This window comes from Microcaecilia unicolor, chromosome 1, assembly GCF_901765095.1.
Source record: "Microcaecilia unicolor chromosome 1, aMicUni1.1, whole genome shotgun sequence".
In the NCBI taxonomy this organism is placed as follows: Eukaryota; Metazoa; Chordata; class Amphibia; order Gymnophiona; family Siphonopidae; genus Microcaecilia; species Microcaecilia unicolor.
Window position 1 is genome coordinate 264,899,715 of NC_044031.1, and position 14,477 is coordinate 264,914,191.

At 45.1% G+C, this 14,477-nt stretch overlaps 1 protein-coding gene across 1 annotated transcript in view; it reads left to right on the forward strand.

Moving 5' to 3' along the window:
• Positions 1-14,477, forward strand: part of ANO10 (anoctamin 10) — a 299,674-nt gene that overhangs the window by 67,624 nt on the left and 217,573 nt on the right. The window contains exon 5 of the mRNA XM_030206114.1: positions 11,295-11,414. Within this exon, the coding sequence (XP_030061974.1) occupies positions 11,295-11,414 (120 nt within the window). The remainder of the gene's footprint in view (positions 1-11,294; positions 11,415-14,477) is intronic.

Below are 14,477 nucleotides of genomic sequence, written 5' to 3' on the forward strand. Positions count from 1 at the left end.
ACTGTCCTTCCACTTCTCGTTCGTCCTCCCAGCCCCATCAGCTCCTTCCTCAGGTATTCCCCCATATGACTAAAGTCAGCATGCTTGAAATCCAGGACTTTGAGTTTTGAGTGGCCGCCCTCCATTTCAGCTGTCATATCAAACCAAACTGTTTGATGGTCACTACTGCCCAGGTGGGCACCCACTCGGACATTTGACACACTATCCCCATTTGTGAGCACCAGATCCAGTGTCGCTCCCTCCCTCGTGGGTTCCGTCACCATTTGTCTGAGCAGAGCACTTTGAAAAGCATGCACGATCTCTCTACTTTTTTCCGATTCCGCAGATGGAACCTTCCAATCTACATCTGGCAGATTGAAATCTCCCAGCAACAGCACTTCTCTCTTCTTTCCCAACATTTGAATATCTGTGATCAGATCTTTTTCTAGTTCCTCTAATTGTGTCGGAGGTCTGTAGACAACACCCACGTGGACAGAGGTTCTATCATCTCTTTTTAAGGTGATCCATATCACTTCTTCCTTTGTCTGTATCATATCTCCCTATCCTTCTTCTCCTCCAGGGTATACATATTCAGATATTTAAGACTGTTCTCATACATTTTCCAGTCGGACCCCATACCATTTTGGTCACTTTCCTCTGAATTGCTTTAAGTTTTCTTACATCCTTGGCAAGATGCAGCTTCCAAAACTGATCACAGTACTTCAAATGCGGTTTCACCAATGACTTTTACGGGGCATTATACCTTCTGCCTGCTGGTTATGCCTCTCTCTATGCAGCTGAGTATCCTTCTGGTTTTGGCCTCCAACTTATCACATTGTTTCGCCACCTTGAGACCCCCAGACACTATCAACTCCAGGTCTCTTGGTCTCTGCACATCAGCCTCTCACCTCCTATCGCTCCTTTGTTTTTCTGCACCTCAGTAAATAAGATTTTTCACCTGGAACGTTTTCTTTTTTACCATTGCCATCAGCAGTTACAAACTGGTTGTCTGTAATTCGTATAATGGGTTTTTAGCAGAGATGTCTATTTTTTCTCAGACGAAATATGTAATATTTTATGGGTTATATAATTAAGTCACAGTCCTCTTGGGTGTATGCTCTGAGATCAGGTATCTGCTTACAGATCCTAGCTGGTGTGCAAAATCAAAGCAGGGCAGGGGCAGTCATCAACTAGAAGATGGAAAGAAAAGATAAAAATGTTTGAGTAATAATTCACAGCATGGTATATATATATGCATACATGTGCACGACAAAAGGGTACACAACCCACACTATAAGCCTAATTCAAGCATGCTGGGTGGAGCTAATAAAAAAAAAACCCATAATGAGTGTGTGTGTATGCATATACAGGACAATGCAATACAGGACATTCCTTATATTCTGCAGTTTCCAGAAATATGATTCATTGTGGATTGCAACAGAGAAGCCAGTCAGTTACTGGAAACATTTTACATAGATAACGAGAAAGATAAGACTGACAATTAAATTTCCAAAGTTTTAGAAAACAAAAAAACTTTTCATTTTCTTCTGAAAAGTCATTTAGAGGCATATTTTCAAAGCACTTAGACTTACAAAGTTCCATAGGTTACTATGGAACTTTGTAAGTTTAAGTGCTTTGAAAATGAGCCCCATAGTGTAATTCAAATCAAATGTCCTTAGGGATCAGAGTCCAAATTTTAGCAGCCTGATATGAAGACAAGGAGGAAAAATAGTTTATATTTAACATTATTTACAGTTGGAAAGTTAAGTGAAAACTGAGTTGTTCTTCATAATGTTCTCCTTGCAAGACAGAGAGAGAGAGAGAGAGAGTCAGTAATGAACACATATATAAAGGGGCTAATCCATATACAATTCTGAATATCATCATAGTACATAATTTACAAGTTTTTCTGCTTTCCAAAAGCAACCAATGTAATCTCTGAAAAATGGTATTACCTGGTTGTGAGCACACCTGGTCAGTAGTGAAGTCTCTGACTTCACACCTCCATGAGTGTAGAGGGACTGTGCTTTGCAATGATCATATATGTAAATGGGTCTCACCCTGCCTTTCACTATCACTTCAGCTTCTTTACACAGCTCAGGCAATCTAGGGAGAAATAAATAATAACAACAACAAAAAGACATAACACAGGAACTTCAAGAGTCACGTAGGAAAGGATTAAACAAAGAGTTGACCGACAAAAGAAAGATGCAGGCACTGTCTGCAGTCTACCAAAACCCACAGGAGTACCAAAAATCAATTCAAATCTGTATACTAAAAAAAAAAATATATATATATTTTAAGAGCGGTCTTACATTTTAACTGGGATGGTTCAGCTCAAAGTTCGCAGGGCCAAAAAAATGTTTTTTTTTAAATCACTGAATGATCTGTAGAGTTGGGATGCCTGTTATATTGGTGGAGGAGTTCTTTGAATGAATGGAGATGGAAAGATAGCTTGTAGGGAGCTAATAAAGATAAAGTGTTTTCTAATACTGTACAAACATATACAAAATAAGAGATTCAAATAGTCCATTAAAACAAAGTGAAATGCTACAAATGCTTTCAAAGGATTTGTTCTCCTTGATCTCTCATTCAAGCTCAAACATCTTTCACACCTTATTGCTGTTTATAGTGGAACCTAAGGGAAGGCCATAATATAGTCCTCCCCTGATAACTACCCAGTCCCAGAGTAGGCCGTGATATTCTTCCCTCTTATCCTTCCACTTATCATAAGGAATATAATAATTTGGACAGGTGAGGCAATAGGGTTTCTGCCTCCTATCACTTACTCCAAGATAAAGTGGACCAGCCATCCCCAAAATAGAGTGTAACAGAATAGACAGAGAGAACAGAGTAATAAGAGAGGCCGGAGGCTGTTTCTTCTAAAGGAAAAATCTTTATTACCAATGATAACAAGGCAATAAAGGAATTACGCAAAATAATCAGGCAAAGCAATTAAAGTAATAAAGTAATCAGAGCAATTAGGTAATAACAAAGCAATAAGGCAGGTAACAAACAGCAATTTGTGAGAGAGAAGGAGGGAGACCACCGTGGTGAAGAGTCACTCAGTGGATCATCTTACCTTTTGACTAGATGTAACACAACAGTGCCTTATATACAGTGGATTGGGCATCAGTCCCCTCCCAACTTGCAATTTCAGCTAAATTATGTGTTACATCAGCTAATTTCTATCTCACTTTATTGTTTACGTAGAATGGTACATACTATCTGAATGTTTACAGAACACAGAACAATATTTATGAAACTCAGCATCTTATAATAAGTCCAAGGTTTCTTTTACAGAGGATTATAGACGCCATCCCGTTATATGGATTTCCTCAGCACCTAGGCCTTATCAGAGTATTATCTTAACCCTGAACACCATAGGAGCCAACTTTTCAAAATGATTGGGGGTGCTTAATTTTTTTTTTTATAGGTGGTGCATTTGTCCCCCTCCCCTTGCCCCCCTCTCCTCAGAGTTCCAGCCCCCCCTCTCCTCAGAGTTCCAGACCCCAATCCCTCCCTCCCTCCCTCCTCAGAGTTCCAGACCCCCCTTCCGAGTTCCAGACCCCCCTCCCTCCGAGTACCAGACCCCCCCCTCCGAGTTCCAGACCCCCCTCCCTCCCTCCGACTCGAGTTCCAGCCCGACCTCTTCTCCCACTCCCACAACAGTCCTTTGCCTGCCCCTTGCCTTCCTGCATGCCGCCCATAATTTAAAAGTCATCTTACCGGGGTCCCGGCGGCAGCAGTAGTGAAAGGCAAGCATGAGCAGGCTCGGCGAGTCGGCGCTAAGTTCAGCCTGCCTTCCCTTCTCATTGCTCTCAGCTTTGCCTCTGGTCCTGCCCTCATTTCCTGTTTCTGCAAGGGCGGGACCAGAGGCAGAGCTGAGAGCATGCAGGAAGGCGAGGGGCAGGCGAAGGACTGTTGTGGGAGTGGGAGAAGAGGTCAGGCAGCGGGCTAGCTCCTGGGGAACTTCCGGTTCTGGCGGGGAAATATTGGGGGTGCTCGAGCACCCATAGCACCCACGGAGTCGGCGCCAATGCTCAACACTGTTCGCTTTCAAACTGTATATTCATTCTTGTGTCCTTGGTGACGTAGAAGTAGTGGCACCGGCTCTGCCAGGATGGGGGAAGAGTGCTCCTTGCTGGCTCAGCACGACCTTGCAGCTCTCAGCAGAAAGTCAGCTTTTCAGAAAATACAGTTCTGAGGCTTTTTGAGTCTTTTTAGCCATGTAGTTCATAGGTCATAAATGACCTGTCAGTGGTCAGAAAAGTGCACATGAATTCATTGCTGATGGGATAGTTGTAGAAATCCTTACTCTCTTGTATGGTGACTTTAGGCTTCTTTAGGTTGGTCAGTAGCCTCTCTCTTCTTTTTCAATCCTTCACAGTTATATTTCAGCTTTTGGGCATTTGTTAAGCCAAGTACGTCATTCCTCTCTCTTTTACCAGGGAACAGATCTTCTGTGCTCCAATCACTCTTCCATCCACTCTCTCAGTTCCTTGTGTTTCTGTGTTCCCCAGCACTCCCTCCCTCATAGGCGGTCGGTGGCCCAACTGTTTGGGGAGGCTAAAGGGGGCGGGGTTAGGGGTGGGGCCAGGGGTGGAGCTTAAATCCATAATTGTCTGATCACACACAGAAAAAAATAAATAAAAATAAATAAATGTCACAATACCTTTTATTAAATTTAGATATTAGTTATGTATCATATGTCAAAGAATAAAGTGGTTGCTCAAAGCATATACTAACCACAATCGCTCAACTGCAAAACACTATGCACAACTTTGTGCAAAAACACACTCTGAACTTTACTGTACCATAAATATTACACTGGGCAGAACCTAATACACCAATATACCACCCATACGGAAAATGCAGACCGTCAACAATATTGAAACAAGGGATCATAATTTCACAATTCTCATGTAGAGCCACAAAACATCCTAATTCATGTTTAATGTGGGATAAAATGTCATAAATAAGTAAATAAACTTTTAATGTTGAACACCTAATGAAAATAAAATGATCTTTTCTACCTTTGTTGTCTAGTGACTTTGTTTTTCTGATTGTGCTGGCCCAGTATCCGATTCTGCTGCTATCTGTCCTCTTAACTCCGTTTCCAGGGCTTCCTTTCCATTTATTTGTTTACTTTCCGCCTTTCTTCTTCATTTCTTGTCCTACATCCGTAAGTAAAAGCTGGGTCCTCCGCAAACTTGACTGTCCAGTGGATCTAGCTTTTGCCTATTTTCTTCATCCATGTGCAGTTTTTCTACTCTCTTCCTTTTCCGTCATCTCATCTCCTTCCTCACTCCTCCCTCCCCCCTCCATGTCCAGCAACCCTCCTCTCCACCTGCCCTCCCCTCCAGTCACCCATGTCCAGCAACTCTCCCCTGCCCTCTCCTCTCCATCCACCATGTGCAGCAACCCTTCTCTCCCCCTGCCCTCCATCCACCCATGTCCAGCAACCCTCCTCTCCCCTGCCCTCTCCTCTCCCCTTCATCCACCATGTGCAGCAACCCTCCTCTCCCCTTCCCTCCATCCAGCAACTTGACTGTCCAGTGGATCTAGCTTTTGCCTATTTTCTTCATCCATGTGCAGTTTTTCTACTCTCTTCCTTTTCCGTCATCTCATCTCCTTCCTCACTCCTCCCTCCCCCTCCATGTCCAGCAACCCTCCTCTCCCCCTGCCCTTCCTTCCATCCACCCATGTTCAGCAACCCTCCTCTCCCCTGCCCTCTCCTCTCCCCTTCTTCCACCATGTGCAGCAACCCTCCTCTCCTCTCCCGTCTGCCCTCGCTCCCCGATAGGCAGCCCTCGTTTCCTTCCTGCCCCCCCCGCCGCACCTTTAAATATTATATTTTTGCTGGAGTCGCGGGCAGCGCCAGCATTGAAGGCATCAGCAGGCTCATCTCGGTTCCAGCAGCCTTCCCTCGCAAGTCGCATGATGGCTCCGCCCTCGCAGAAACAGGAAATACGTCAGAAGAGGGCGGAGCCATCATGCGACTTGCGAGGGAAGGCTGCTGGAACCGAGATGAGCCTGCTGATGCCTTCAATGCTGGCACTGCCCGCGACTCCAGCAAAAATATAATATTTAAAGGTGCGGCGGGCGGCGGCGGCAGGGGGGGCGGGGCAGCGTCGGTTGGGCTGGGGAGACTTAGCCTCCCCAAGCCTCTTATACGGGGCGCCTATGCCCTCCCTCTTAGAAGAAGCAGGTTGATCAGCACCCCAGTTGGGTCATATCTCCTCCCTTTTTAAAGGATCAGCACTCGCCAGTACTACTGCTCCCAGCTTTCAAGTCCTTTCCCTGTAAGGACTGTAATTTTGGCAGCAGCTTCACTGAATCTTTTCTCCTCTATGGATCAGGATCAGATCTCCCTTATGATCTATCTCTCCTGTTTTGTGGCACTCTGTGCTTCAGAGGGCAGCTGTGGATCAGGCTAGCAGTCCCCTGTGCTTTTCTCCTTTCCCTTCAATCCCTAGAGCAGGAAGGTAAGGCTCATGTGGGCCACAGAGTGGGATTACTACCTCTGGTACTTTTACATTTCTCCTTGCTGTGGACTCCTGTGGGAGGAGGAAGACAAGGCTCAGTGTGTTTTTCCAGCAGTAACACAGGAATGCACATTTTGACAGCCTGCTACATATGCATGATACCAACCATGGTAAAACTACTTCAACATGGTATTTACAAGATTCTTTATACCCAGGTACACTAGATTGTGTTCTGTTTCATATTATGTAGTGGGATGGAGCTAGGTAGATACTGGAAAGGGTGGCATTCCTCAGAGCTGCTCACAGTGTGTTCTAACCTATAATCTTCTAGATACCACTGTTTTTCCTTAAATTCCTTGAATCCAGACTTTTTAATGTAGTGTTCCTGTCCAGGGCCATCAAGAGACAAAGCTGGACCTGGGGCAAACAATCTTCAGGGCAATGCCCCACCCATTCTGCCACTGCTCGACCCAGGGCTGCTGAGAGACTGGGCCGGGCCCAGCGCAAGGCTGCACCCGGGGCCCCGCCCCCTCTACCCCCCCCCCCCGAGGTCGCCGCCACCACTCCCCCCTCCACCCGCCCCTCTCCGTCCGCCACCGGGCCGGGCATTGAAATCACAGCGCCTCTCACCTCTGTGTGAAAGCACTGCAGGCAGCAGGGCAGCAGATCGCCTCCCTTCAGCCCACCTTCCCTCCTTGTGTCCCGCCCTTGCGGAAGTTATGTCAGACGAGGGCGGGACACAGGGAGGGAAGGAGGCCCGAAGAGAGGCGATCTGCTACCCTGCTGCCTGCAGTGCTTTCACACGGAGGTGAGAGGCTGTGATTTCAATGCAGGGGGCCCGGCCCGGTTGACGACGGATGGCGGGTGGGACTGCGGCACTGAGCCCCCCTTGGAGGCCCGGGCCTGGGGAATTTTGTCCCCCCTGCCCCACTTCTCGATGGCTATGGCTCCCCCCTCCCCCACCCGCAGCATCAAATGAAAGAGAGTGCTTTGCTGGCTACAGCTCCGTCTTCCTGCTGCTTCCCGCCTCCTGCGAAGTAAATTCCTGTTTCTGTATATGCAGGACATGGCAGGAAGAAAGACCTGTGGCCAGCAGAGCAGTCTCTTTTGATCGCTGAGGTCGGGCTCAGGGAATCTTGTCCCCCACCCTCCTCTTGGCAGCCCTGTTCCTGTTGCACTCGAAGGCCTTTTTTTAATGTGTATCTAATCGATGCTTCTTCAGTAGTTGCATATAAAAGCTGCATAAATACTTGTCTGCTTGCTGTCTTTTCCCCAAAGCTCAGACACATTCAAATGTGTATTTGCAAGCATTCTACTTTACTTTTGTAAATTTTGTTCATACAGTCTTCTGATAAGTGCAAAGCGAGGCATTCTGTAAAGCGGTTGCTATCATTTACACGTGCATTACATGCTTATATGTTTAGAATACTAGCTTGTATGTATATTTGTGTGCATGTGATAACGTGGCTAGTGAACAGGCATGGAACCCTCACAGACACAGGCAGAGTGCATTGTAAAGTCAAAAGAAAAGCTTTACTGGTGAACAAGTAATCAAAGCAGTACCGTCTGTGTCTGTCACAGACTCAGTTCAAACCTGGGTAACAACCACATTAACATTTACTTCCTTCTCTCTTAACAGTTCTATCTTGTTAGACCTCTTCAGCACAGTTCCAGTTACTCACACATAAACCTAGACCCGGCTCCAGCTGGGGCAGTCAGAACCTGGATCTTTACAAACAAAGGCACTCTTACCTTTGCAGTCTTTTCTTTCTTTCTTTTTATGCAATCTCTGGGCATCTACTTCTTAACACAGGATGCAAACCTCTGAGCTAGGGCTGCTCCTCACTTCCCTGGGACTCCCCCCCCCCCCCCCCCCCCCCCCCCCCACAGGTACTGCAGCCAAGCCAACACTTTGGGAGGATTTCTTCACTTGGAGCCTCCCTCCAGGAGATCTCTGCACTCGGGATCTCTCTCCTGGAGACCTCTTGCTTCCTGGCCTCTCTGGTCCACCTTGCTCCAGGGCATTTAAGCACCTCCCAGCCTGAGTCCCACTCCTCTGACTCAGCCTCTGATATGGCAGGTTAGCACCACCTGCCGTAATGTGACTAAACTGCAACCTCAGTGAGGGAGTGTTCTTAGGACTCCTGCCGCTATACCACTCACTCTCTTACAGTGCACATGTGAATGTACATGTCAAATTCTCACCTAAGCACTATTCTGTAAGAACACAAGCATCTTTGAATAGTATGTACTTTGCATGTGGGTGTACACATGGGTGGAGCCTGAGCAAGACTCACAATTCCACATATACCTTTGGCCTAAGTACCACATACACAAATGACCTGGTTGTGGTAGTATTCTATCAAGGATAGTTGATACCTACTTTTATTTATAGAATAAGCTTCTACTAGGCATTGTGTTATTTATTTAGGATTTATTTACTGCCCTTTTGAAGGAATTCACTCAAAAATAAATCAGACATAAGCAATAGCCAATTACAGCAGTAAAAATGTTCAAATAACAAAGTGTTAAAGAATTGCCCTTAAAATGTTTTCGTTTTAAAGAGAAATTATCAACAACAATTTGTTTGTCAGATTTCCAGGACTACTTTGAGGCATATTTTCAAAGCACTTAGCCTTCCAAAGTTCCATAGAAACCTATGGAACTTTGGAAGGCTAAGTGCTTTGAAAATATGCCTCTTTGTATCTTGTCACTTTTAGTGGTGAGCACAAACCAGGATAATTTTGGGGCATAAGCGTTACTTCTGTACATTCCTGTACATGATGGTATCATTAAGTCACATGGCAAGACACCTCCTATTCCCAGCATCATTTAAGTAGTTTAGAAGGTGATTGATTCTAGACCTCCTTGGGAAGTTGGAGCATTCATAATTGGAGGCATTAATTTGCTGTTTGTTGGCTTTCATTTACAATGGTATGGTGATAAGTTGCTAGAAAAATGATTAAAATGTTCTATTATGTATTGTGTTGACATTGTACCATACTTTGTATTGTTACTTGAATATTTTTACTGTTGTAATTGTCTATTGCTCATATTAGATTTACTCTTATTGTACACTGCCTTGAGTGAATTCCTTCAAAAAGGCGGTAAATACATCCTAATAAATAAATAAAATTATCACCAGTACAAATTCCTCAGCTCCTAAAGGATAGCATCCATTTCTCTCGTCTTACATTGCTTGTTAATGCTTATATTAGTACTTTTTGTGGTAAGTCCAGTGATGAGCTTTATATTATGTAGTTACTAGTAAAGAAGGCCCGTTTCACAATGCAATGAAACAGGCGCTAGCAAGGCCCCCCTCCGTCCCGAGTTGCAAACCACATCGCTGGCAATTGAACCTTCACCGTACGGCCCTCGCACCGAGTTTTGGATTCCCTCCTGCCTCTGATTGCAGGCCCCTCCCATCGCATTACTGCGTGGCTCCCCCCGAGGTGCGACCCTGTGGGCGCCACCTTTGGCCGTGGAAGGCATAGCCCCAAGCCTCTCCATACCTGTGGTGAGTGGGGTGAAGTTGTTTTCAGGGCTGCAGGGCGTTCCTTGTCAGAGCGTCTGTTGACGTGTGTGTGCGTGCGTCTGATGTCAGACGCATGCACAGAGACGACAGATGCTCCTTCATGAAGCCAGGCCCCGCAGGCGAGAGGAGAAGTTCGCCGGTGTTAGCGGAGGTAGGGGAAGGGTTCGGGGGGGGGGGTATGTGAGGGAGGAGTGGTGTGCAGAGGGTCGCGGCGGGGGGGTCCAGCGGGCAGTGACGCGGAGGGGGCGTGTTTGGATCGCAGGGAGGGGGGAGTGTGTAAGTGGTTGTTAGGGGCGTGACGGGCCTTGAAGTGGGAGGGATGGAGGTAGTGAGATGGTGGGTGGGGAGTGGTCTGTTGATGTGCGTCTGTGTTGCGCCCTCGACGTCATGATGTTTGACGCGAGGGCGGGGAACACAGACATGGTGAGTTTCATGGCTTCACCACCATGAACTAACGAACCCTTGAGGGAGTGTGCATATAGCCTCATCCGGTTTTGTCTTCAGAACGTTGAGGTAGCGTTTTATGTACAGATGGGGCGTGGCTGAGGGCGGGTCTATGAGCGAGGGTGGTCAGCCTAGCCTACGAAGACTACAGGAGTTCAGTGCTTCAGTGCCTTCGAGTGAGCTTCAGAACGTTCGAGGTGGGATTTATTTATATAGATGTTCTGGAAGTTGATAGTGTGCATGCCTGTAATCTGTATACAGAGCACCTGCCTTAGCATGTTCAACCACTGAATGGCTTCATGGAAAGCTGAATGATTTGAAATGGAGAAAAGGATATTGTACTACGGCAGGCATGTAGGGAGTTGGAAACTATAGGGGCTTCAAAAGCAATTTTAATACTACCTGGAGTGCATGCAGGCCTAAATGAACTTTCCATGGGTACTTATGTACCCATATAGGAATAATTTTAAAAGGCATTTCCTCAGGTAAAAACAGAGCATAGCAAATAACTTGTGAAAGCTTTTCAGTATTGCATCGCTAGAGTCTAGTTCTGGGATCCCACTGTTAAAAAAGTTTGTGAACCCCTATTTCAAACAAGGATCATTGGGGCATTAGCTCATCTGATTGTAGTAGTGCTTTTAGTGTGATGGATCCAAACTGAATAATGACATGATTAAATCAACTTTTTATCTGTTGTTTTAAAGTGAACATGTTCTTCTGGGATGCACTGTAAGAAAGATTTGGATTGTTATAGATCTAAGCTTGCTGACACAGAATTTTTAAATAAGGCATTTGTTAAGCAGGATGAGAATGACATATCATTTTTGTTATCTTTTAACTTTTTCCAGTGCGACGACTATCAACCAGTGGCATATTGGTTCAGACGTTTCCACTCCATGACACTGAGAACCTGAAAAGGCTTGGTCATACCTGGTATGGCAAGGTCAAGCTTGGCTATCAGCCACTTGGTATGTTGATATGTTTGTTTTTGGGGGCCTGGGGGACAAAGCACACCTTTAATTGTAAGAACTACTCTTTAGTTGAGCCTGTCTTCAAAGGTCCTGTTTGTTTTGCCTCTGAAACTGTAGTACATTGATATTATTTACTTTGAAAATCATTAGAACACATCAAAACTAGAACATAAGGATTTTCCATTTACTTTAAAGATCTAAACACACTACTACCTGGTGTCATGTGTAGAAAGGCGGTATATTAAGTAGTAAACATAAATAAATGAATAAAAACCATGAAATAAATTGAGGAGAAAAATAAAAGTGTACTTTGGGTCCTAAATTTAAATATGGCTCATGGTCCAGCCCTGTCTGAGCAAAACCTTTTAGACCCGTGAATGGGATGACAGCAGAGCAGTTTGTGATCTCACAGAACTGTGGTTGAATCCTGTTAAAATATTGCTAAAACTGCCTCCCCCTCCCTCCATCCCAGATCATAATACAGGATTCTGACCGGAGAAAGAGTCATTCAATTAGATTTATTATTTTGTTGTTTGAAATGTTGTAGGCCTCCACTGGGAGAATATATTTATATTCAGTGAGGCTCATTTTCAAAGCACACAGACTTACAAAGCTACATATGTTATTGTGTAACTTGTAAGTCTACTGCTATAGAAATGATAAGTAGTAGTAGACATGCGCAGCACTGTATACATTATATACAGATACTTTCTCTATCCCTAGAGGGCTCCCAATCTATGTTTTTGTACCTGGGGCAATGGGCGATTAAGTGACTTGCTCAAGGTGACAAAGGAGCTGCAGTGGGAATCGAACCCAGGTTACCAGGATCAAAGCTCGTTGCACTAACCATTAGGATACTCCTCCACTTAATTGGCAGCTATCTAAAATTAGCACTGCAACAGGCACTCTTTTTCAGCCAATGATTTTCCTTTGTAAGATCTGTTAAGTTTTGTTAACCATATTGTCCAGTCTCTGGTTAAGCAAGCAGCTGGCACTGTGGAAGGCGGTATATCAAATGCTTTTACTTTACCTTTTTTCTTCTGTTTGCTTCTGTCCAGTGGTGTGCTGGTAAATGTTTAACAACAGGCTCTCTCCCCGGTCCACCTCTGCGCCCTCCCCCCCAAATTGCAGAGCTGGCTATAGCCGGGTAGAGAGCCGGGGGGGCGGGGACAATGCATTACTCCAGGAAAAAAAAATTAAATGATCCCAGGTTCCAATCTAATTCATGTTTAATGTGGGATAAAATACCATAAATAAGTAAATAAATATAAACTTTTAATGTTGAGCACCTGATTCTCAAAGTGGACATATTCCAAACACTATAATGAAAATAAAATGATTTTTTTCTACCTTTGTTGTCTGGTGACTTTGTTTTTCTGATCATGCTGGCCCAGTATCCGATTCTGCTGCTATCTGTCCTCTTAACTCCGTTTCCAGGGCTTCCTTTCCATTTATTTCTTTACTTTACTTTTCCAGGATCTCCCCTTCCACCGTCTTCTGTGGCCAGTATATCCTCCATCTACTTTTCCAGCATATCCAGTGTCTCCCCCTGATCTCCCCTTCCACTTGGCCTCCTCTCCTGCATCTTCTTTCTGGCTTTCCTTTTAGCCTTCTTTCCCTGTGTGTTGGCCAGACGAGCTGTTGCCTCTGAAAGCATCTCAAGTTCATCTTCATCCATATCAACTGGATCAGGCCTGGCTGGTTTTGTTTCTGGTTTTGGATCAATTTCTCCAGGTTTAAGTTTCCGAGGATCATCTGCTGTTTCTTCTTCATTATCTCTCTGTGCAGCTTTATCTAGTAGGAATTCATAATGTTCTAAACACTGTGTTCTTCCGATGATTGGTGCTATGGTTCTCCACTGGGTTGGCATTAGTTTGGCTAGATGTAATAATTTTTCCTCTTCTTCACGTGACCATTCTGTCTTTTTGATGCTTTGATCCAGCCATTCGTACCATCGAGCTTTACACTGCTTTGCTGATTTTCTGTGCAACAAGGAAGCTATTCGAGACCACTGGTTTTTGCCATATTTCATAACAGCTGCTGTAAGAATTTCATCCTCAGTGTTGCGCCACACCCCGCTCTTTATCATAATCCGCGGCATGATTGCGGCTAATTCGGCGCTTCAGCGTCCACTTGAAGAGTTCCAATCAGCCAATGGCCGCCGTTAGAGAAACGGAACGTGCGACGACTCAAGTTAGAAGAACCGCCCCCTTCTTGGCAGCAGGAAGTGCGTGGGAGGGAGGGTGCATCCGGCAGACAGATCTCCCCGCTGGAAGTAACACAACACAGTACTAGGGAGAGTAACGCATTACCGCCATGTTGCGCCGCCCCTAGGAGCCGGCTCGCCTGCAGGAACAACCGGCTCGCAAGAGCTTTAAAAATTTAACAACCGGCTCTTGCGAGCCGGTGTGAGCCGGCTCCAGCACACCACTGCTTCTGTCCTTTCAGATCTGCTTGTTCACTTACATTTTGCTGCTGCTCTCTACTTACCCCTTTATCCCTATCCAAGTTCCTTTTTTATTTCTCCTTTTCTGGGTCAGAGAAAGTACCTGTATATAATATGTAAACGCTTTGGCTGTACCACAGAAAGGCGGTATATCAAAAGCTTTTACCTTACCTTTTTTCTTCTGTTTGTTTCTGTCCTTTTAGATCTGCTTGATCACTTTCATTTTGCTTCTGCTCTGTACTTACTCCTTTAGCCCCATCCAAGTTCCTTTTTTATTTCTCCTTTTCTGCCTTCTTCTTTACTCCATGCTCTTCAAACTAATCTAATCTAGACTAAGACACTTTCTTCTGTGGCAACCCAAGATTACTACTACTACTACTTAACATTTCTAAAGCGCTACTAGGGTTATGCAGCGCTGTACAGTTTAACAAAGAAGGACAGTCCCTGCTCAAAGGAGCTTACAATCTAATGGACAACATGTGCAGACAGTCAATTGGGGCAGTCTAGATTTCCTGGATAGAGGTAAAATGATTAGGTGCCAAAGGTGATATTGAAGAGATGGGCTTCCATTTGAAGAAGTAGCCCATTAGCCCTGTCATGAGACAGCCATAGCA